Source organism: Dufourea novaeangliae, unplaced genomic scaffold, assembly GCF_001272555.1.
Source record: "Dufourea novaeangliae isolate 0120121106 unplaced genomic scaffold, ASM127255v1 scaffold141, whole genome shotgun sequence".
NCBI lineage: Eukaryota > Metazoa > Arthropoda > Insecta > Hymenoptera > Halictidae > Dufourea > Dufourea novaeangliae.
In genome coordinates, this window is record NW_015374017.1 from 287346 (window position 1) to 313006 (window position 25661).

The 25661-nt window shown below is 36.8% G+C and overlaps 3 protein-coding genes across 3 annotated transcripts; 1 reads left to right on the forward strand and 2 right to left on the reverse strand.

The window, feature by feature from the left end:
• The first annotated feature begins 627 nt into the window (after positions 1–627).
• Positions 628–4813, forward strand: LOC107188836 (DNA replication licensing factor Mcm3). The gene is given in 11 exon segments (XM_015577206.1): positions 628–700; positions 1051–1163; positions 1287–1495; positions 1595–1725; positions 1824–2062; positions 2150–2392; positions 2478–2841; positions 2914–3218; positions 3303–3453; positions 3577–4019; positions 4415–4813. Coding segments are annotated over 11 exon segments (2469 nt in total). The 5' UTR covers position 628; the 3' UTR covers positions 4614–4813.
• A 1706-nt stretch (positions 4814–6519) lies between these two features.
• On the reverse strand, positions 6520–16319 carry LOC107188838 (sodium leak channel non-selective protein). Its single transcript, XM_015577208.1, has 28 exons — positions 16215–16319; positions 15943–16128; positions 15632–15855; positions 15281–15555; positions 14935–15182; positions 14310–14699; positions 13969–14160; positions 13755–13892; positions 13098–13304; positions 12831–13027; positions 12585–12707; positions 12219–12392; positions 11924–12103; positions 11512–11764; positions 11170–11337; positions 10363–10571; positions 10163–10283; positions 9941–10074; positions 9655–9820; positions 9159–9353; positions 8803–9020; positions 8087–8310; positions 7854–7990; positions 7631–7767; positions 7383–7539; positions 7175–7291; positions 6931–7105; positions 6520–6844 (listed from the first exon to the last, which is right to left on the reverse strand). Exons 1-28 carry the CDS (start codon positions 16317–16319, stop codon positions 6666–6668), a joined length of 5229 nt encoding a protein of 1742 aa, XP_015432694.1. The 3' UTR covers positions 6520–6665.
• An 860-nt stretch (positions 16320–17179) lies between these two features.
• LOC107188804 (multidrug resistance-associated protein 5-like) lies at positions 17180–25542 on the reverse strand (the record flags this gene model as incomplete). Its single annotated transcript, XM_015577167.1, has 24 exons — positions 17180–17575; positions 17660–17852; positions 17933–18116; positions 18194–18359; positions 18447–18723; positions 18783–18911; positions 18995–19148; positions 19230–19506; positions 19661–19848; positions 19913–20043; positions 20130–20275; positions 20387–20513; positions 20733–21191; positions 21277–21422; positions 22138–22248; positions 22893–23003; positions 23226–23374; positions 23467–23614; positions 23710–23883; positions 23958–24191; positions 24286–24433; positions 24720–24878; positions 24944–25093; positions 25481–25542. Coding segments are annotated over 24 exons (4287 nt in total), but the record flags the coding sequence as incomplete, so codon positions are not given.
• Between the last annotated feature and the right edge of the window lie 119 nt (positions 25543–25661).

A 25661-nucleotide genomic window follows, 5' to 3' on the forward strand; every position in this document is an offset into this window, starting at 1 on the left:
GATAATGTAGAATAAAAATATACTATTAGTCCGATATTTGAAAATATGCATGTGTTCGTTGTCACTGTTAAACTGTTGTAATAACAATGGAATAATAACATAATTTACTCAAATGTATATAATAATACATATACATATACATAAAAAACAATATTAAACGCAATAACTTTTTTGTACGCGAAGAAAAACTAATATAGGTCCGTCGGGATTCCAACCCAAGACTCCTTTCTAATACGTCTACTTTATAGTGAGCGGACGGAAGAGAATCCGTTCACGACCATGGTCCCTTCTTAGATTTAACGTAGTTCACAAATTCACCGTTCTCATAACGTAGAGGGCAGCAGAAAATCCCGGACTTTTTACACTATCGGTATTTCAGAACATGAGACACGAAGTCCCATAAGATGATAGGTATATCCTATACCTAGTCGGTGGTTTGATTCTTTGAAATATATCGAATATCGATCCCGGTTTTCCGGTTTTCCCGCGTAAAGTTGTTGTGTAGGTTGGATATAAGCACCAATAAGCACGCTGATCGTGTGTTGATTTGTGTACGTAGTTTCGTAGTTGTTGAAAGCATTGATATTAATTGTGTTACATTGGATTATAAATATTACACGAGATCAAAATGGATAATATGGATAGGGATCAAAGGCTCGAAGAAATACAAAGAGAATACGTAGATTTTTTAGACGACGTGGTAAGTTTAGAAATATTCATCAACTGACGTACGATAATTGTTTTTATAATTACTTATAATTGTACTTTTACGATTGTTTAATAAACTGGGGCATATGCCGATATAATTATATAATTACATGGGATACGTTGATTATTCTTGTTAGCCATTCTTTGTTAACTCAGTTTGTTAAGTTCGTACTGTTACTTTTCTTTCTTGTCTCCTTATTCGTTAACTTGTTCACACTTATTCTACTTTAAGTAATATTAATTATAAGTGTCTATTTCCGCATAATATGATGGAACATGGCTTTTAATGTTTCATTTGTATGCAATAGGTCTTATTTACTAAATAAACAAATTCTTCCTTAGGAGGATCAAGGCATTTACACAACACTTATTAAAAATATGATTGAAGAAAACAAGCAGAGATTGTCCGTGAATGTTAACGATTTAAGAAAAAAGAATCCAACTAGGGCATCAAGGTTCGCATAATGCATCAAGCTTATAAATTAACATAACCCAGACATGTTTCTCCTTAAGAATATCTTAACTGTATGTTTATATGAATATGTTCTTTATATCACTGAAATTAACTTTGTTTGTAGTCTGCTACAAAATTGTTTCGAAGAACATCAAGCATTTCAGAATGCACTGAAGCAATTCATTGGAAGTATCGACGTTGATTATGCGAAGGAAAACATAGATTTTTTTATAGCTTTTGAGGGAAGCTTTGGAAACAAACATGTTACACCAAGGACTCTTACATCGCGTTTTTTGGGCAACCTGGTATGCTTAGAGGGTATTGTTACAAAATGTAAGTTCGAGTTGTATATAAATTTACACTCTTATTTTTTTTTTATCTGACATCCTTTAGTTTAATAAACTCTGATTCCAATATTACAAATGTTAATAGGTTCCTTAGTTCAACCAAAAGTTGTAAGAAGTGTTCATTATTGCAGTGCAACGAAGGCCATAATGGAAAGGGCTTATACAGATTTAACTTCATTTGAAGCATTTCCTAACAGTGCAATGTATCCAACTCAAGTGAGCTTTCTTTTCATATTCGTGTTGACTCTTTGTAAATGAATCTTGCCACACAGGTAAAAATATACATTACAATTTATATGTTACTTAAAATATAGGATGAAGATGGTAATCCTTTGGAAACAGAATTTGGTCTTTCCACATATAAAGATCACCAGACACTGACTATACAGGAAATGCCTGAAAAAGCACCAACTGGCCAGTTACCAAGAAGTGTTGATGTCATATGCGACAACGATTTAGTGGATCTTTGTAAACCAGGAGACAGAGTTCAGGTTGTTGGAAGTTATAGATGCCTACCTGGCAAACACGGAGGATACACAACAGGCACCTTTAGGTTTGTCAGTCAAACAAATCAGAAATTTGCTACAGAATATAAATTGATCTAGAATTGCTTATACGTAGAGGGTATTTTTTCTTCTAGGACAATATTAATTGCTAACAATGTCATGCAGTTAAGCAAAGAAGCTAATCTATCTATCTCCCACGACGATGTGGCTATGTGTAAGAAACTTGCCAAGCATAATCCGTGTAAGAATATTTTTGAGCTCCTCAGCAAATCGCTGGCTCCTTCTATACATGGACACGATTACGTGAAGAAGGCGATATTGTGTCTATTACTTGGCGGTGTTGAAAAACTGTTGCCCAATGGTACAAGATTAAGAGGGTACAGATATTTCTACTAGGGTCTCTTAGAAGGATAATTGTGAAATATAGGATAATAAAAATATATGATCCTTGCGTGTTTACAGAGATGTTAATGTTTTGCTCATCGGTGATCCATCCGTTGCGAAGTCGCAACTTCTTCGTTATGTCTTGTGCTCTGCGCCAAGAGCAATACCGACTACTGGAAGAGGATCTTCTGGTGTTGGTTTAACAGCCGCTGTCACCGTGGACAGTGAAACAGGGGAGCGTAGACTGGAGGCTGGTGCTATGGTGTTAGCGGACCGAGGAATCATTTGCATCGACGAGTTCGATAAAATGACCGATATAGACAGAACAGCCATACACGAAGTAATGGAACAGGGAAAAGTGACGATCGCCAAAGCTGGAATACATGCTAGCTTGAACGCAAGATGTTCCGTACTCGCAGCTGCGAATCCAGTTTACGGAAGAGTAAGGCTCTCGTTGCGTTAGAAAGATCAAGACCTCAGAATTAACATCATCATTGAATGTTCGTGTTTGCAGTACGATCAATATAAAACGCCTATGGAGAATATTGGACTTCAGGATTCGTTACTCTCGCGTTTCGATCTGTTGTTCGTCATGTTGGACACGGTGGACTCCGAGCAAGATCAGATCATTAGCGACCACGTTGTCAGGATGCACAGATACAGAACTCCAACCGAACAAGACGGAGAAGCGTTACCTTTAGGTAGCAAGATAGACGTATTGACTACGAAAAATCCGGATAATATACATGCCGACGACACACAGACTCAAGTTTATCAGAAGTACGATGCCCTGTTACATGGCAATTTGCGCGCAAAGAGGTATTCAAATGAAAATTAATATATATACACCGGTATTATGATGAGACGCTATTAAATATCAATAAAGATAATCATTTGTTTCAGTGATCAAATTTTTACGGTAAATTTCATGAGGAAATACATTCACATAGCTCGTTGTATGAAACCAAAGCTCACCGAAGAGGCCAGTGAAGCGATAGCTGCCGAATACTCGAAACTGAGATCGCACGAGTCGTTGGAATCCGACCTAGCACGGGTATTTAAATTACATTTCATTCCAATTATTTGATTAATCATCGTGCTTTTATGCGCATATCTATTGAATATGCTCTTCGGAAAATTGAGATTATGATTTACAGGGACTGTTTAGGTACATAAGACGTGTTTTTATATTCATCAAGTTGGTGACGAGCTGCCAATGTGCAGTAATGGAGTAAAGAAACATTCATTTTATTAGTCGAAAAACGTTACCGCCGACGATGCCCACGCTGCAATAGAATTAATAGAATTCGCATACTTTAAAAAGGTTCTCGAGAGAGAGAAGAAAAAACGAAGGCGTCACGATAGCGATGAGAGTGACGAAGAAAACGAGGCCAACGACAAGAGGAAGAAACGTACTAAGAAAAAAACAAATGCTGCCGGAGAACAAGACCCTTATGATTTTGACAGCGACGACGATAGTCACATCGACGAAGCTACAAACAGAATGACTAGATCACAAACGAAACACAGTTCGACTTCTGACAGACGGTCTGACGGATCGTCACAAGAGTCTGAAAAAACTGTTGTTCCAGAAGCTCCTGCAACTATCACCGAAGAAAGGTAAGAACATAGAATGCTTTTAATTTTGTATGCAGAACGAGACAATAATCTCGAGCTATAATATCAATAATAATGTAATTTCACGGTCCACAAATACAAAGGGAGACAGATGTTCGATGTTAACATTTGGTTTAACATTTACTTCAGTATTGGAAATAAATTTATGAAGCAGTCCTTACCCCTACGTTGCTTTTTCCCTTAGAGAAAGCCGAGTTTGCTCATCAGTGTACATGTTGCGTCTATATGTACTTTGCATGTAAAATATTCTGGATCAATTCGTTATAAGGTCACAATGTTTTAAATTGTTAAATTCATCTTAAAACATGTATGTACTGGATATACACATTCGAGTGTTCCTATTTAATTTAATACTTGTACATGTTGTGTGATTTCAGATTAAAAATATTCAGAACGCTTCTTCACAAGTTGTTCCAACAACAAAGGGCACAATCGCTTGCACTATCAAGAGTACGGGAATACATCAACAGTGAACAGTCTCAAGAATTTACTTCCAGTGAAATTACTGCCGCTATTAATAAGATGTCCGACGCTAATCAGATAATGGCTGCGGATGATAATATCTTTCTTATGTGAACTGCCTAGTTTCTGTAAGTCCTTCATTTTATATTTTTTGTACGGTTTTTTTAAATTATGTATATTTTTTATAAAAATTTTATGGAACAGATTTCATCGAGGACTTTACATTCGAATAACGTATACTCCCGAAACTCTCCCCCTTTTTTTTACGTTCAGTTATTTTCATACAATTTGACTATTTTTCAAAACGTTGTGTTAATAATAACATTCAGAATAATTGTATCTATCAACATTTATTATCTTCCCATTGTTACAATACAGCACATTGGCACATAAACTAGCAACAGTGATCAACATTCATTACAATACTGTAAACAATATTATTTTATAACTCTATGTCTTTCTGTTTTGTATACATATATATATAAAATCAACTCATATCACATAGATATAAATAGTTGTGCTGTCTCGTTTGAATATACATATCTAATACTTAGGCATTCTTTTCTTTACACAATAACGCGTCTACTCGCGCTCTCAGTTTTGTTAAAAAAATTCTTAACTTTCTAATTTCATCAGTATCTACTACTTATCAGCTATCTTCATTTTCGTGATCAATGTGAATATATTACAAATCTTTTCAACGGTCAATCTGACAATCAAATTTTAATAATACTGTAATTCGATATATTCTTCTGTTCTCTTTTCGTGAAAATAACTTGCCCGTTCAAATTATAATCGTTGATGATTTCAAATCGTTCAGATGTCTAGTATGTATACCGATAACAGAATCTCACTATAACATTTATTACAAACAGATGGGAAACGCTTCGCAACTGCCAGTATTAAAGTTACTACTTCCTTATCATTATAATACAGGCCTTTAGGACGTAATGTTTCTGTTGTAAACGAATTATTACATTTAATTATTTCTCGTTCATATACATTACATTGGATTGAGTCATAAATAAAGTTTATATGTACTTATTAAGGTGGTAATCAATCAGTTACGAAACTTTATAGCAATTACGAATTTGGAAAGTGACCACACAATAAATTAATGTCACATGTCAAATATTTTCGACAAAAATAAAATACATAAGACAAAAGTTATTTATGACTCAACCTAATAAATGAAACTTTCAAATAACTAAATTATTTGCAACATAAAAGAAATTATCGTTCGTGTCCCTTGTATTCACAGTTGTCCCAGACAACATCAATTTGATTAATTTTAATTAGCACTTCCGTGGTTCAATACGTTTTCATTGTACAAAACCTATGATATATCTAACTCTACGAATCTATACAAATTCCATACTTCAACACCGATAACTGGCACAAAAAATATATGTGTAACGGAATTAACAGATTATCCGCGATATATCTGAAACACACTTTGCATGATCTACAGAACATTAATCTATGTGGAACCTGAGTGTTTGCTGAGTAGAAAGCTTGAGATACGAGGGAAAAGAACTCATTGATTTTATCATTTGGAAGAATACTAACATTAAGTACTGTGAGAAGATAATTTAAAACAAAAAAGGAAATCGATGCAATACAATTCCCTCATGTAACAATGAAATTATTTATATATTCTACCTGTAGAAATAACATAGTAAAAAAATTAAGCATTTATGCCTTGTATGTCTCAATATTGAAAGCTGTCATTGCAGGATGTATGCGACACTGCTAGAAAATTATGCACTCAAAAAAATAGTTATCCTTTGAAATTTTTAGTAGCGTATCAGGAATTACATCCCTCTTTTCTCTACATCAAGACTGTAGGTGTTTGTTTCTTCCAAAACATTTTTTGTCACACATGATTATTCAGGCACGTATTTATACCTTTCTACTTGGTTATATCGTTTTCGAGAATTTCATTCGCCAATTTTAATCATATATGAGAAGGGAGCTCGTGCGAAAGGCATTTGAATATAATCCCTATTTTGCATCGGTTTCGAATTTGGGTTCAGATTTACGTATTCAAATCGTTAAAAGCAATGCGATTTCCAGTTTTATAGGATTTACGTATTCAAATCGTTAAAAGGAATGTACTCTCCAGTTTTATACGTATGCTTTTCACGTGCACCTGTCAGAGAACATTTAAACCTCATCTTCGCTGGACTCACTGCTGTATGCTAGTTGTTCCTTCCACCATTCACGAACCTCTAGCATAACGCTAGAAGGCTTTGGCACAGTTGCCTTCACATTCAAGACCTCTCGTTGTTGCCTGTTCTGCTCTACGCTTTCTGTCAGGTGTGGCAGATTGTTTTTCGCCATTGCTTCAATTGGAAAGCTCAAGTTAAAAAGGAATATGTAGCACACGAAAGAGAAGGTAAGCCAATATCAAATGTACAAAAATACTTACGCGGTGGCCTGTTATTTCTCTTCTTGGGTGGTGCATTCTTATCCTTCTCAGACCTGATTGAAGCTGAATCTGATGACGTTGGAGTTAAATACTTCTTTCTTGATCCACTACCTATACTATCTGATCTTGGAAGAACTACTGGTTTCTTTGCTCTGTGTTTTGCTCCGTCTGCATCCTGCTCGACAGAATATATCGATGAAATTTCAATGAAAACACAATAGGTAAGCTATTCCATCGTACTCACTTTTGTTTCTGTCTCCTCCTCTTTATCTGCCTCTTTTCCCTTTTCTTCTGTATGTTCTTGTTGCTGTATGGGTTGGTCGGTGTTCGCACGAAGATTAACCACTAGATTTTGTTGTTTCTACAATATAAAATTTAGCAAGTTTTCTTTTCACTAAACAAGAACTGTACATACATTGGTCTTTAATTATTGTATCCGATAAAATACTCACGCCACTGGCTCGAAATTTTTTCAGACAACCCTCCAGCCAATTCCTAATTGTTTGCTTGGCAACTTCTTCTTCGATAATGTATTCGAACTCTTCTCTCGCAAGCAATTCCTCCAGTTGAAGAGCTTTTCGAATATCCACTGAACGATACGATAACATACTACAAAACGAAAAGAAAAATGTGATCTCGAAATAAGGATTATAACTTGGCAGGAACTAACAACTTCTATACTTTATAGATTAACGCTCACTTGATAACATCGTGAAAGGTAACATCTTCGCCGTTGTTCAATTTCTCCAATTCATAACACATATGTTTAAAGAGCAATCGATCCTTCTGTGGATCAGTCTCTAACCTGCCTTTCAACAACCGTAAGATAAACTTCACCTAAAACAAACTAATATATCATTACTTCTAGTCTAATTGGGCGACGGCCTGTTACATTCACAAACAAATTATTCTTTCAGACATACCCGTTTCACCGGTATGACGCCTTTCTGATGGTTGTCGACCACGTTCCATGTGTTCTGGAAGTTCCTAATGTCAGCGTACGACAACAATGCGTCTTCCTCGTTCGAGTAAAATAAGGAGAAGTTCTCCATAATAATAGCTGTGTCACGGAAGAATTATGTTTTTATCCAAAGAAAGTGTCTCTGAGAAACGTACCCCGTCTGGCATCCCATCCAGAAGATCGATCGGTACTTACCCACCAGAAGATTCAGGACAATGTACGTGATAATTACGTAGAAAGTACAAAAATAAATTAAGGAAGCATGGAAATTGCCGCAATCGGTCTCCCAATAATTAGCAGCCGGAGTGCAATACGGCGGTTGTATCATGCAATCGTGCATTATCTTATTCCAATCTTCTCCTGTGACAATGCGAAAGAGCATAGCAACGCCAGTCACAGGCGACTCGAAATTGGCACGTCTAAATGACAAATATCTCGCTTAGAATCATGTCCATATCAGAAACGCCTGCGCTATTTCATTACACGTAAGAAGAAGACACCCTGAGCTCGAATTACAAGAATTGTTGAGTAGACTTTACAACAATTGAGCTTTCAGATAATAAAAAGCTCTAGTGGTAAAAAGAAAGATTAATGTAACTTCTACAGTTTGAAATTCAAGATCGTTCAAACGTTTTCTAGAAGATGATGTTAATATTTTAGTTACACGACTCAAAACAGAGTAAGATTTTTATGTTCCTAGTGACATCGGTTTATCACAATATAGAGTATAATGTACACCAATTTTAATTGTATAATTTGTGAGATCGTGTACTTCAAGATACAATTCCCAGAATACATAGAGTGTACTCATCAATTCCTACAATTCGAGTATGAATGAATTGATAGTGTCCTTCCCACGTCAATCTTAAATGTCCCTGTTCTGTTTTAAGAGAGTACGTGGCACACATTACCTTCCTATACCTTCACCGTACTTTACTGTCCCGAAGATGATCGTGCCGGCTAGGGCGTAAAAGAAAACAAGGAGAAACATGCCGAATATAATGAAGAAACTTTTACAAACGGACACTCCGACCGTCAACATCAACATTTTCAGGGTTGTATGTTTGCCGGTGATGGTGAAGAATCTAAGGATCACGACCATAAAGCCGATTACGTACGACAGATCGTTCTGCAAGAAATCACTCCTGTCATTACAAGCGTCTCTCACAATATTTACAATTAAAAAACACCGAAAAACGGAACACACACAACGATTGTATATAATTTTTTTTTTCTTCATACTTTGGTTTATACCGGCAACACGTACCTTCATTGTGCAATGAATGACGATCCAAATAACACCGACGACTGTCACGAGCAAATCATATCTGTTTCTTCTGGACTGCCAATAGCCACGTGGTGTAAAAGCAATATTTTTCATGATCACTTCCACGAGAAAGATCAGTGTCAGAATCGTGGACACCGTAGCGAGTGCTTCCGTGTGTTCCTCCTCGATTCTCCACTTGAGTGAAAAATGAAAGAGAGAGAAAGAAAAAAGATTGTATTGTCGTTATGGCAAAAAGGAAAAACATGTGTTGGTTTACTTTTACCACGGTCTAATGGTAGCCGGCAAGGAACAAATGATTCAAAGTAACAGTCTTTTGTGAACGAGTTGTGTATCCTTTTGTTTGTTTGTTTGTTTGTTTGTTTTTTTAATTGGTATTGTGTTAAAGTTTTGTCTAGTATTTGTAACGGTGGTGTTGTGTGTTGTAGCTATACTTGGTGAAGGGAGGAAGAAATAGATGATATATAATCCAACTCACGGAAACACACAGAAGAGCACTGTTTATGAGTACCATGACCGCGATGAATCGTTTGAAATATATATTCTGAGTGATGTCATAGATAAACGCTCGGAATTTCTTCCCATCTGGTCGGGGCGGTAAGTGCAACGGTTGAGCGATCTTCAGTCGCTTTTTTAAATCGCACCTATTCACACAACAACGTAGATTCAGATTTCTTTGTGTTCACAAAGGATTATTTACCATTCATAGAACGAAATTTAACTGATTGTTTTTCTTATTTTTTTTTTTTATTTTTTTTTTTTACCATCGTCTTTGATCAACAGTGAGCAACGCGGTTCCTTTGTTTTCAGAATAATTGGCGATAACAACGCCGACGAACAGAGTCAAACCAATCATACAACCCAGAAAGATGTAGATATGGATATAAATGGCGTGGACCTAAAAAATGATCGTATACAGTATCATCGTCGTGTTTATACCGTGTGGTGAATACATTTTCTGGGATCTCAAAGTGAGTGTCACTTACAGGACCGAGAGCCTTGATAAGAACATCTCTAACATCGAGCCATCCTTTAAACGAGAGCACCTCAAAGAGCGCCATCAGTGCGTCACCGATATGGTCGAAATTAAATCGTCTGGGATTAGCCCTAAAATATATTTCACTGTCTGTTTGAATAACGTTCCTCCGTAACGGCAAACGATTTTCTTACGTGTCATTGTGCCTACCAAACGCGTGGTACTAATATGGACGGGTAACTCTCGTTTTGGCCCGGGCGTAGTTTCATTTTCGTCACGAACACCCGTCTCATGAACACCCCGACGCATTCCTCCCGTTTCAGAATAGTCGGGTCGTTGCAACGTGCTAATCTACCCCCATAGAGCTGGACACCGTAACTCGCGAATATGAACATCAATAGAATCAACAGAGTAGATACCTAAAAAGCTTCTTATTCATTCTTTGTCTGAACTCTTCGTATAAAATAGTGCCCATTGAACGCAATCAGAGATTTCATTAATAATAACAACCCGTGTCATAAATTTCTCTAAATAGTTCTCTTTTTCTAATATATGAAGAACCTCTCTAGCTGGTGTTGCTTCATAAAAGTGAGGTTATCAAATGGACAAAATGGGAAATATAGAATTTTCCCGTTCAAATGATCGAATTTTCTTAATGTATTCTATATTCTTGAGAAAATGCATTAGACATAGATAGATCAAGAGTTATATCGCAAAAAAATATACAGAACATCGCTCCAATTTTGGAGGTACCAAGAATTGCATCTATTCTGAATCTCGGTATTATAGATATCACCCAAACGGAGACAATACTTGTAGAACTTCAAGCTCTTAAAAATATAAGTACTTAATTGAATAATTTTGCGTATCAGTGAAATAAATCACGAAATAGGCGTACAATGTCCCCAACAGTTCAATTTGGTTTTCCAATTTCACGACAAGGATTGTTCTCACCATGAATCTCTCGATTAAATTCCACGACGAGAATTCAATTAATATCGTGATCAGATTATTTACCAATAAGATCTCTTTGAACCCCCTACATAACTCATACACGACCTTCCTCATGTGCGGCACAAGCGTGAATATTCTCAACGGTCTGACGCATCGCAAGATCATCAGAAGCTGAGCGCCGGAATTCGGCGGCACGCTTTTCGGCATCCAGCAAAGGAACACCAGACTGACCTGGATGATAATTAAATTTAGCAAGCGAAATACCGCGTCGATCGGTAACTGAGACCGATCTTCGATGTTTCAGATACACGTTATCCTCTAGAATTATTTCATACGACTAGTAGTAACGTCGATATTTAGGGTGTTCCCCATTTAAATGCCCCGCCCTGTATATATGGAACATACAACGTAAATGAAAACATCCAAAACTGAAGCAACGTCTTTGATGTAGGCCTTCGGCGTGAAGAACAATCCGTCCGCGAGGATTTTCAAGGCCAGCTCGATGCTCATGAAGATAACGAAACCGTACTCGGCGATTTGCAACGCGGGCACCTCCATCACACGGTAACGGGGCGTCTCGAACATCATCGAGATGCAGGACATGGTCGTGGCGAAGATCATAACCCAATCTAGGTACGTGACCAAGCCAAGGAAGTTGCTACAAAAGCGTGGTGGATTAATTGGCCAGTAATCGACAACGATCTTTCGATAATTTTGTTTGTTTCAAGCGAAATGCTTCTACGGCAAAGTGTCAAAGGCAGCTACAGTTTGAGAAGAAAAACATTAAAAAAAAAACCACTAAATGGGGGACACTTACTGCAGACTCTTATATTGAACTTTCCTCTCTTTCCCCGTCAACGGATCTTTCACGTTGGTGTCGTAACGCGCGTACACGAGCGACTGGCAGATTTTCCGGAATTTACTTTCGCGCGGCACCGCGAACAACGGCGTATCGAAAAACGGATGATTTTCACGCAAATCCTCCTCACGTTGGTTTCTGTATATCGGGGGAGTGCAACAGGTGGTAAGCGTTAAAATTCGAAGGATATATGTGGTGGAAGTGTTTTCTTATTTTAAAGCTAGTAAATAGTGCAAAGAATCGATCATTTTACCTGCGCATCTCGGCCTGTTGCCGCTTGGCTTGCAGTAATTTAATGTCCAAATCATGCGGTCTACTGCGCGAAGAACTCACTCTGTTTATACCTCCGATATCACCGTTCTCCATCAGGTGCTCGTACGTTTGCTTTAGCTTGATGGACCCACTACGGACGCTTCGTCTGATTGACCTGTTACATCAATAGCATAAAGCAACCGGTTAATCGCCAATTGTTTATATAGTATGGAAAACTATACCGATAAGAGGGAAAAAAGCAGTTCCTTTGTCGGAGTCATTTTGAATAAAAGTGTAAGATCGTTAAAGTAAGTGTCTATTAACTACATTAATTTAATTATTTATGACACAACGGTATGTAACTTACTTTTTTTGATCGATACGTAATTGCTTGGCACTATTGACAGTACCTTGCGGCTTCAAAAGACTTTTTCCTGGTACCGGTATCATAGCGGAATCGCCTAACAGAAGCCTCTGATTATTTGAATCACTGACAAGTAATATTGGGTGTAATTAAAACACGTGTGATCGATCACCATGTTCATAAATTGCAGTAAAATAAAATATATTATATTTGTAAATAATCTTGAAAGTTGTTGTAAGATGTACTCACTTTATAATGTAGGTAACAGCTGCTTTTTTAAGGCTAACAACAACATTCCTTACTTTTGGTGGATTGTTTAAAATCTTAACTGGACGTTGCTTTCTGTAGATCATTTTGGAATCGAACGTTTCACTTATTTTCTTCGCCCCTTCGTTCTCTTCGTTCTCCATCTCGAAGACGAATTGTCGCATAAAGCTTTCGCGTACCTAAATCGGAAAAATCTGTTGAGTAATGTTTCACTTACGATAAGAAAATAAATTTACTTGAAGTATTTACCTTCGGGAGACTAAAATCGGACGGTACTTTGTGCAAGCACGTCATTTGCGGACTGTCCGGAAATTTTTCAAAAATTCTCAATCTGAACGGCAACGTTTCTTTTATCTCTGCGCTCTGCTCGCGAAACTTCAGTTGCTTTAATTTCTTAATATCTTCGTCCAACTCGAGATTATCCAAAATTACTGCGACGAACAGACTTAACACGATCTTAAGAAATAAATAAAAAGTCGATATATACTCTTCGTATGACTGAATTCTTATAAAAACATCCTGTATACAGGGTGTTCCACTTAAAACAGGCCACCTAAATATCTTCTCTATCTGTGATTATATGAGAAATATTTTTTACATAATTTAAATGGTTTCAAGAGACGAATCAGATGGCGGCCAAATTTTTTTATATAAGTGTCATTTTTTAAAGACTTTTTTCAGGGTCACCCATGGTTTTTTACGTAATTTTTCCTGTTGTATGTTATAGCTAACGTTATTATGCATTTATCCATGTATAATAGTATGACCTTGAACTCTAAAAATTTTAAATTCACTTATATAATTTTGCCGCCATCCGATTCGTCTCTTGAAATAATTTAAATTACGTAAAAAATATTTAGGTGGTCTGTTTTAAGCGGAACACCCAGTATATATACTTATTATTACCAGTGTGACAAACAGATGATATAAAATGAAGTAAACAGCTACAAAAGGTCCCATTGTCTCATGTGTTCTAAGCATTGTTTCGTCCATAACATCAACCCAAGCTTCTTGCGTAAGGATTTGAAACATAGACATAAAAGCCTGAAAGAAAAATTCATCAAATATTCACCAAACGTGGTGTATGTACATACATGTAATTCACTAATACGCGTGTTACCTCTGGAAAGGTCTCGAATTTGGTGAAGTCGCATAGAAAGCAGAAAAGTTGCATGGATATACTAGACGATATAACCAGCAGGCACATGGTAAATATAATGAGACTGCCCAGTTTCTTTCCAGGCCCAAATATTTTGTACACAAAGTCTTCCAACATCGGTGACGCCTTGATCAGCCTGACCACCCTAAGAACCTGATACGAGCCAAAGCATACACACACACACACACACCGTATATTAATTCAACACCGTTCACTACAATTCCACTTCTGTATCGTAACATTAATTGTTTACTTATTCTGTTTAGCAGAACGGAAATCGAATGAAAATTAGATGTAGAAACCTGAAAATATGTGAATCCAGAAAGATAGAAGAACGGAATGATGTGTATGGTTGTACCAATAGCGAGCAGCAGCTCGAATTTGTGAATCGAATGCTTGTAATAACTGCGGAATCCGAGGCACCAAATTTTGAACAACGTCTCGAGGTCCAACAATATCGTGAAAGCGATCTCGGCGTAGTAATAGTTCGCGTAGTAGGTGTGCCGTGGCTTCTCGTCGTGTTTGAAGCTCATCGTCGCGGTGGTGATGCCGTTCGCCAATATGGCGCACATCACCACCATCCGGAACTGAGGGGATCGGAGGATCGCGTGACACACCGGTGAGGCCAGACCGCCGTGTTTGTTCTCGTCTAGAGTCACCAGACTCCAGCCGTTATCGTCACCGGTTAATATCTACAAAATGATATATATTACAAATATACTTTCAATTCACGTGACAAGTTTTATAAACACACACATACCAAAGAGAGAAGAAATGGAGTGATAACTGAGGATAAGGAGGTGGATACGTTTGAAGAATGGAAGCATGAGTGAGAGTAATATAATAGAAATTGTACACCAAGTCCATTCCTTGGCCTTGAGACTGGAATTATTAATAAATCTATATAGTGAGGATCTAACTACTAACTTGCGACGCGGTACTGTTGCTAATGTGCCCTCTAACACCCCACATCTGCTGGAACTGTACTCGTATCTCGTTAAATGTCTCCGTTATGACAGCGATGAACACGTTCTTGACCAGCCAGGCCAAGAAAAATATCATTGTGCTGAAGTAGAGAACTGCACGCCAGGCTGGCAGGCTGTCTATCGCACGGTACATAATGAAAACCCATCCCTCCTGTGACGCGGCTTGATAAACGGTAAAAATACTTGTAGCTGAAAAGCAAAGTTTCATCTGTAATCACTGATTGTCGAACATCATAGTAATTTGACTTGTTTTCAAAGATTTAACGTTTCAATGTTTCCATCATTACCAAATTCATCGAAACCATTGAAACCCATAATGTACTTCGACAGCTCGAGTTTCATGCAGGTCATCCCTTCCGGACACTGGTACCCTGATTCAGGATCAGTCGAGCAGAATGTGTCCGGAATGGCTAGACTGTTTATGGTTATGTGTTTTGGATCGGTTGTGTTAAGAACGCAATGATTTTTCAATTCTCCGAAGAACTGAACACCCAGCAGTCCATACAGGGACATGAAGAACAGGAAGAAAAGTGTCACATTGTAGATTTGTTGACTCGAACGCCTGAGTGACACGAATGAATAATGTAAGTATTGCATATCTTAAATAACCACGTCCAAAAACAACAATGGTTCCTCACTTGAATATCTGATTGATTCTAGCCTTCGGCATGGAGAACTTAAGGAAGACTCTTAGGAAGCGTATCATAATTAAAGGTCTTGGTGCCCGTAATATGGAGACGTAACTGAACTTTAAAACAAACCCTAGCATCTCGAACATCTGTAAAATTACGGACAACCAGAGGAAGACGACCATACTCCCGTCGAATTGGCACCAATGGTCTTTCAAGTATGATTTATCCCTCTGCAACGTATAAAAAAATATAAATTTTACATTTAATACTCTCACATGCGTATACACCCGTATATTGACTGTAATGTGTTCGATTACCTTCAGTATACCTCTAATATGCATCTTGGCGATCATTTCGGCGGTGAATAAAAACGTAACAACTAAATCGCAAACGAAAGTGATGTACTGAAGGGGCGGAATTTTCTCGAAAGTCTTTGGAGTATTCAAGCATACCGAAATTAATGATACCAGGGCGCAGAACCTCATCAATCTTCTAACCCACAGCTGAAACAATTAGGCGAGATTGTTATTCAATATTCCAAAGGCACTGTATGAATGGTGGTTCAATGTTTCATTTAAGTAGAAATTACCTTATTCACCCATTCTATGTCAGCGCTCTCATTGAGGGACTCCTCTGGCCCGTAATCGGCCAAGACGGGTTCCCCCTTGAGGCTCTGCTTGCGCCCCAGCATCATAATAGGTATTATGTTAGCAATGGTGAGGCCTATAACAGAAATATTTACATACATACGAACGAAATAAAACATTCTCTGTTGATAAACCGACTGACAGATAATAATTTCTTGCCGGTATAAAGACTTCTAATGTATAATTGTAATTTCTTTTATGACACCGTTAAAATAGTTACTACAATAAAACGGTGATGAGGTTATCAGTAAAGAAAGAAAGAAAGAAACAGAAAATTATAAAATCATATGGATAAGAATGGAATGCTGTTAATTGAAGTTCATTTCTGTAATGTAAAAGTTAACATATTTCGTAACCCAATCGGTTCAGGACTATTTCTGGTCGTTGTTCTTGCAAATGCGATTCGATCGACGACATTGACCCACCTTTTCTTTAACAGCTTGGACGATGACGAATATTGCCTTTACGGCAATTCATATAGACTACATGTCAGTATAAAGCAACGACAGAGCTTAACGTGTAATAAACATCTTTAGCAGTAACAACAAGCTGGTGGCATGGCGGTGAACATTTTTTTGGTCGAGTTCCGCGAGCTTCCCAGCGATAGTGAAAGCTCTCCAGGCGAGCATGTGCAGTGGGTACCTGCTGTCGCGACCAAATCAATATTTCAAATCCTGAACGGACCCGCGCCTTTCGACATGTTCTCCGAATTCACAAAATTTCTATCCTATATGAAATTATTAAATCTAGTTCTAGATTGTTCGTGCAAATAAATAAAGCAACAAAATTTTCGCTATATTGAATAACCAGTAACTAAGTAAATAGTCTTTTTATTTTGAGAAGATTTTACATAGTATGTAGACACGTAGTAAAATACATTATAATATATAAAAAAATATGTCCTTGCGTCGTTAGAAAATACGCGGAATTACTTGGCTGTTAAACTTCGCTTCATTAAAAATTGTGTTATAACAAAATACTTTTAATGTTGTTATCAATACTTATTAATTGTAATACTAGCATCGATATATTGGCCCAGTTATGATTCTTTGATGGCTTTGTCTGCCGAAGCCATCATTTTTGCGAATTCGGAGTCCGGATTGGATAAGAGCGTGGACGGTCCATCGAATTCAATTATCTGCCCGTTTTGCATAACAATGATACGATCGCACGAGACTACGGTCTTTAAACGATGAGCGATTATTAACACGGTGCAATTAGAGAATTCATTTTGTATTGTGGTTTGCACAGCCACTTCTGTTTCTGGATCGACAGAGGCCGTTGCTTCGTCCAAAATCATTATCTAAAGTTCATACGAATCGTATAGTCACCATTAAAACAATTTAAATTAATAATGAGACAGAGATATAAATAATAGACGGTGTACTTTAGTGTTGCGTAGAACAGCTCTGGTCAAACAAAGAAGTTGCCTTTCGCCGACACTGAGGTTATTCCCTCCAACTTCAACAGACGCATCTAATTGCCCTGGCATCTGTTTTACCTTCTCTCTCAGTTGAGTTTTCTCTAAAGCATTCCAAATGTCTGAGTCGTTGTACTGTTTAAACGGGTCTAAATTTGACCTGAAATACGCACAGATTAATAATGATTCATTAAGCGACCTTTCAACATGTGGCTCGTTAACTTTTCACGGCGTGGTCACCTTACAGTTCCACTGAACAGAACAGGATCCTGAGGAATTATGGAAAGTTTACTTCTCAACGATTCCAGGTTCATTTTCGCTATGTCTACGCCATCGATTTTAATCTTTCCCGCAGAGATTTCGACCAACCGAAACAGGGCAACGATAAGGGAACTTTTTCCAGCCCCTGTTCTTCCAACGATACCTAGAATTTGTTACCATCCAGTCGATAAGTGATGGATTAATAAGCGTAAAATTTTATCATTTTTCAGTTGCGTTTACCTATATGTTCTCCGGCGTTAATGGTAAACGAAATATTATGTAATACTGGGGCCAGTTCTGTTCTGTAACTCAACTGAACTTTATGAAACTCCAGTTTTCCGTGTGCCGGCCACTCGTCGGAAGGACTTACAGGCGATTTGTTGAGGACACCTTCTTTTTGCAAGGTCTGTATCACATACGCGTCTACTTTGAATTAATTCGGACATTTTGTAACTTGATTATTACTAGTAGAATACGTGAAACGTTTACTGACTCTCAAATAGTGGCTGATTCGTTCGACACTTATGAAACGTGTTTCTGTCTCCGCCATCAGTCGTACGGTGTATTGGAAGACACCAGTCATTTGCGTGGAATAGGCCATCGCCAAACCAGCGAGGGCTGGTGATATTTGATATCTAAGCGCAATCACAAGAAAGGCCGTGATGGAGGAGGAAGCGATCGCTAAACTGTCCAGTCTTGCCGCGGACCACCTCATGGCTGACTGACACAGGTAAACGCACAAATTGTTCAAGTCCAACAGTTCCTCGAATCTGGAAAAATAATAACTCGATTGTAGTCTTCTTCAGAAAAATAATGTTTAGAAGCATACTTGTTCGTAAAAGCTTTCTCCTTCTGAAACGCGTGAATGGTGTTCAAACCGTGCACGGTAGTTGTAACGAAACTTAAAACGGGCGACCTCGAAGTACTCTCCATTCTTTTAAAATCTCTCATTGCTACTCTGAAAGGAAGTTTGAATGTTTACTATATTTTAGAGGGAAGAAAAGTCATTCGGTGTGTTATTTATAACTCTGTTATCTTTACCTGAAGACTTTACTAATGTAAAAGAATATGGCACTGAGAAGAATTAACGGTAACGTGAACCACGGTACGATTGCGCATATAAAAATGATTGCAAAACTACACGTGAAGAAATTTTGCACCATATTTTCCACAGAGATCGGTATATAACTGTCAACTGTAATCGGAACAGTAACCAATTAGAAAACAAGATAATTTTTATGCTCACAACTATGGAAACATATTTGACAGACTTCACCTTCGTCTACATCACGACTGAAAATATTTTGTATTCTACCACTGGGAGTGGTCTCGAAGAAAGTTAACGTGGATTCGATCATTTTCTTGAAAACTTTATTATGCAACGTCGTTGAGGCGGTTATTGTAGTGTATGTAATTGTTAAACCACGCAACAGACTCGTGAATAGAATGGCTCCAACGCAAGCACCATAAATATTTTGGTAATACGTAAAATTCGGATTATCGTTTAAGTTGTCCGAGAACATAGTTTCATTGGTTTTGGGGTCAGTGATATTCTTAAAAAGAAAAAACAGATCCTTTTACGTTTCAAACAAAGTAAAAGCTCCATTAGATGCTAACTGAACATCTTATATGGTAACAATGATACTGAATTTCATATGTGAACAAACTAGTCGATCACCATACATAAAAAACACAAAAAATACTTACTCCACCACCAGCATTAATCCACGTGGCTAACCACCAAGAACTAAACGCAGAGCTTCCCACGTTCAGGAAAAGCGTGAAAAATACTACAAGGGCAACAAAATAACCACCTGCTGATTTTACGTACAAGTGATACGTATGTGGTTTCACTGTGCCTGTTTCTACCTTCTCTTCCGTGGTTAGCGATGCCCCTTTAGTAATATGTACGAATTTAATATTTTTAAAATGCAATTAAGACAAACTTGCGAAACATACCTCCTCCTCCATGCATTCTCTTCGACGTCTCACTATTCTCATGACTGTTCATGGAGTTGTATCCAATAACCGGTGTTTTTAAATCATCGCTGGCATTCCTACCTTTTATTTGACCAACCGTGGAGGATTGTCTACTAAACAAAAAGTCAAATTATATAATGCAACGCAATTCGTACAGTTCAAAGTGGTAAAGGTACAATTTGTGGAATTTTTTTACTCTTTTCCATCGTCCTCAGTCTTCAGCAGTGAACTGTTCACCATTACAGTGTATTCCTTGTTTATCTCCATCAATTCATCGTGTGTACCTTGTTCGATTATTTTACCATTACTCATCAAGCAGATTTGATCGCAGTGTTTGAGAAACTGGAATTGATAAACAGTCGTATTGTTTCTTTGTGTGAACGAAGAATAAAATAACCATTAATATCAAAAATTGACAATCCTGTATAATGTAAGATAAAAAAGTAACCATACTTGAACCTGATGCGTCACAAAAAGGACACATTTCTCCTTGAGTGCTCCAAGAATTAAACTCTTAAAGATATAGGATCCCACGTGCACATCGACTGCGCTTAATGGATCGTCCAAGAAATAAATATCTCTTGAATAGAAAAGATAATCAGTATTACTTTTATAATTACAGTAGACTCTTAACTATATTGCCATGGCTGTAGGGGAGTAAAATGACAATGACTTCAGAGCCCCCTCGTAGAGGTGTGTGGGGAAGTGCCTCGTGTGGTAATATGTTTAGTGGCAATATAGTTAAGAGTCCACAGTACAATTATCGATTTGATGATCCAGATAAAGAAACATTTCTCACCGGTTCGCATAAAATGCTCTGGCAAGAGCAACCCTTTGCTTTTGACCTCCAGAAAGGTTTATACCCCTCTCGCCAATCTCAGTGTCATCCCCACCGGGCAACATATTTATATCCTCTTTCAAGTTACATACTGTAACCGCCTGATAATATCGTTTAGCATCGAACTGGTTCCCAAATAATATATTTTCCCTGAGCGTTGTATTAACGATCCATGCTTGCTGACTAACATAGGCACACGTGCCTTCCCTCAAAAGGTGTCCATGGGTCATTTTCAGCTGACCCAAGGCGGCCAGTAGTAGACTAGACTTTCCACTTCCTACTTGGCCACAAATTCCTATCAGTCCACCCTTTGCTGCCCCAAATTTAATATCAGAAAGTACTTCCACATATTGTGCCCTCTTCGAAGATTCAGTCAGTTTTTCCAACTCAACTTTGTTACCAGGGAGTGAGGATTCATTTCTGGAAACAGATATCGAAAATTTGAATTCGATGAAACAGCAAAATATATTGGTAAATATTTCAGTAAATAAAACAAAAAACTTACTTCCTTCTACTATCGGTACTTTTTGACTTATCGGTGTGCAAACTGGAATTTTCATAAACGAATGTACCATTAGCAATGGCCACTGCTTGGGATTTCACAATTGGTTTCGATACGTGGCATGTATGTTCTTCTAAAACCAATACATTCTGCACAAATACGTCTAATTATTAACAGTGCATATCAATTGTTAAATAGAAATAATGTTACTCGAAGCAGCAAGTTTTCTTTTAGAACAAATCGTACCCACAAGTACCAGCTAGTTGTACAAGATGTTCCAATTATCTCTGTTTTTAATGATAATATTCAAGATCAATCGAAATCTTATGAAATATGGACGACATCTAAATTACATTACATTAACTGATACCGTAATTTAGAAAAAATTACATTAATTGAAATACCCTGTACACCAACGTGTTCGATTCTATCGAATAAAAATTATTACACATTCAAAGCACACAACTAAAATCAGCAAAGCAAACACCGAATTTATCCGTGCTGTTATATAATGCAGTTGGATATTACACAACTACATTGTTAACACTTATGTGTTTTGTAACCCATACAAACATGCAAAAGAAGTTTTATTAAAGTTACAAAACCTCTAACTATAATGCAATAAAAGTACTCATGCCATTTCTGCGTACAAGTTCATTTCCTGAAAATAAATTAAACGTGAAACAAACTGATTTCCAAAGCAAGTGACAAACAGTGAAAGCGTGCAAGTTGTCAATTCCTTGTTCGCAAAACTATAAGGAACTATGGAACTACTGGAAATGTTATATGTGTTAATATAATCTTTTGATTCTATTAGTGCTGTTAGTAATTATTACTAAAAAAAAAATATGCAAAAATAAACACCTGCAGTCTGTTGAGTGTTATCTTTGACTCAGCGATATAAACTAAGGCCACTTGTAAAAACATAAAAGAGGATCGAAATTGAGAATTGAGTAATGATACGAAGGGAAACACCTGGAAAAGTAATATATGGTAGTTTAAAGTGGTGATATTAGATACTAGTTATTCTTTTTTTTTTAGTGAATTATTTCCAAACATTCTCTACACATTTCACCTGTTCCAATTAATTATGAGATGGAATATCGTAGTGCATATAAGGTAAATCCCGAGAAACATAAAATCTAAATATTTTAGTTAAGCTCGAAGATAAAGGAATATGTTAAAATGTATTTCTCTTTAACAGTTTCTTTTATCTACTCGTCGTTCACCTTGTATAATTGATGTTCGAGGGAGGAGTAAGAGAAAAAGCAATTGTTTCGTATTTATTTACACGGCATGCAGCACTTTCCCCTTTACACCCGCGACTGTAATTATAATAAGCTTTTACCACTACATTAAACTGACATTGGAAGTCAGGTACATATTATTAATAAAACAGCTCCCGTGCAAATTCTCTTTTCTTTCTCTCTTTTTTTCTAACTCTCCGCTTCTTTCATTAATTTGTATCATGTTGCGTTACTTTTATCCTGCGACACACGAGAACTTGTTTGCTAATAATAAGTACAGTAGTTCACCCCCTAAATGAAATTGTAACTTCAACACAGAGCTATGGGAGACCACGAGATTAAAGTGTAATTTAAACTTAAACTTTGGGAGACCTTGAATCTTCTAAAGGCAATACGAGCGTCGAAAAAATATCGTGTGGAATCCTTAATCGAGACGAGTACCAATCTCAGCATAATTCCAAAAAATGTTGTAACTGGGAAAGCCTGCAATATATATTCCATTAAACGTAACACTCATTTTGTACTTCTTATCCTTCAAATATTTTATGTGAACTAGTGTTCCATTGGCCATCGAAGCGTTAATCTTTTCGTTATAAAATTACTTATTCTAGTATTCCTCCAAAAATTCAATTCGCTGTACTGTATGACAAGCCGGAACCTTTGGTCTCATTATTAATTCATCAACACTGAAAATTTAATATATACCTGAGCGGCAGTTAAGCTACTGCCCGACGATAAATGAGCTAAAAATGTAATAATTGCTGATATCACAGGTACAGCCGGCGTTAAAGAAATAGCAAGGCTTTGAAAGTATACAGTCTTATGTAACCAGTACTCTTCCTTCTTTCGTATATCTGCAACAGAATTATCATAAAACACACTGAGTGGTCTGAAGGTAACATTTGAGAGTACTACTTATCAAAGTTTACTCAAAATTGAATCGTACCAAGAAGTTTACGGCTAAAGTACTTCTCCCATGAACACATTTTAATTAATTTTATACATTCTAGTATTTCGTTCATCAGTTTCACACGTATATCTGTAATGACAACTGTCTTCGATCGAAAGTGTCCAACTACACGAGAAATAAAATACTGTAAAAACAAACACACGTTTATATCAGATACCTGAATTTAGAGGGGAAAAAAAGGAATGGCTTGAAAAATATAATAAATATGTAACTACTCACCTGACAAGGATAGAATACAAGAAAAGCGAACGTTCCGAGAAGGGCTAACGGGCTCAGCACCCAGAATATATAAATGATACCACAGATCATGATTATTGGACCATTGATTATCATTGGTCCATAAATAACCACATCGAAAAGTCTTTGACTATCGTTCGTAAATAAATTAATTAACTGTAATCATAAAGCAATAATATAGTAGTTGATCAAATACACAATTTAATGTTTAAGGCTGAACAAACCCTTACCTCTCCAGTACTTTTATTTCCAAGGCTATTTAATCTAATTATTTTCTTGTATAAAAGAGTGGTACACGCGGATTTCAACCTTAGCGCCGTTCTAATGTTCGTATTCCAGGTCCAAGTGAAAAATAACATCCGCAAGAGATCACAACATATTAATAACAGTACCCATTTCACGCCTACCCATGCATCTTCTTCTGGAGATTGAATATGTTCCAATACTTTTTTCATTACTATCATCTACGAGCAAAAGCAATGAAATACATTACTCGAATAATCTTCCGTCTAATACAATGATAGTATTCAGCGATTTACACAGAAATAGAGGTCGTACAGGACTTATAAATCCACAGATTGTAGTACAAGTTAATAAGAACCAAGCTATGCATATTCTCGTTCGCACAAATCGCCAAGCAACCATCCGAAAAGACGCCAAACGTGGACCACGTCTGCTTATTTCTTCTTGCCAAAGTAACTCTAATCTGAATGTAATATTACATTTTATAGAATAACTATATTTTTTACTGTTGAAATTAGGTTCATGAGTATCTTTGGTCGATGACAATCTTTGAGTAATAATTCAGGCAAAAATAGAACTCTCATTTGTTATAGAACAGCCAGTGCAAGAAAATTTCATTGTTCATTGTTTCGTAAAAAAAAGAAATTGTATCTATAATATATATGCACATCTATGTACAATCATATACTTCAGAATCATTTAAACTTCTGAACCCAATTTTTATTGAAGCAGCGATAGAAGGTATTTACCTATGTGCATTATATCTGCACGTTTCGTAGGATGAAATACGCGGTATATCATCTATGGTAATACCCTTCTTATATGCTTTCCATATATAAGGTGTTATCCAAGTGTAAAAAACATATGAAAATAATCCAGCGCTGTCTGCTGGCATACTATCTTTATCTCTAGAATAGAATATTAAAATGTATAAGAACGGTCATTTTACAATTGAATTCATTTTAATACGTACGGTTTTTCATGCCGTATGGGTATAAGATTTCTCAGAGCTGGATTGTACCGGCCCATGTCAGATCTCCTAATATATTCTACAGCTATTTTAGGCGAACGTGAGTTTGAACTAGGAAGTAAAAAATGCTCCCCTTCGTTAGTATGGTCATACCTGAAAGGTATACAAATTTTTTATTCGAGTTGAATAAATGTGCAAAGTGTAAAAGCTAATCTGTTACTGTAAAGTATCTCTAAAAGCAAAAGGGACACAAAACATCTATTACGCAAAACAAAAAAAAATTAATATTCAACTGGATTGAGGTGGCCTTTATGTGACCTTAATAGTTCCCCCTAAAGTGACATTGATGAATCAGTGCATATGTTCCTGAATATTAAATAAACTAAACACTTTACCTATACGCGTTATTTAATAAACTTTTTTGAACAAATAATTAATAATCCAGATTCTATTGATAGACTTTCAGGTGAAAAGGTATTGAAAGTCTTAGATGAACCGACATAAGATTGATAAGAATACATAGATCTGGGCAAGTTCTACCTTTCATTGTTAATAAACAGATTCTCATTATTCTCATTCTGTCCATTACTGGCAATAGTATCCTCTTGTCTATGGCTGTTTTCCATGTCTTTTGGTACTGCAAACCAATAAAAAATCATTAGACACGTAAACAGATTAAATACATTTTCCTGAAAAAAGGAAAATTAACTGAAACAAGGTC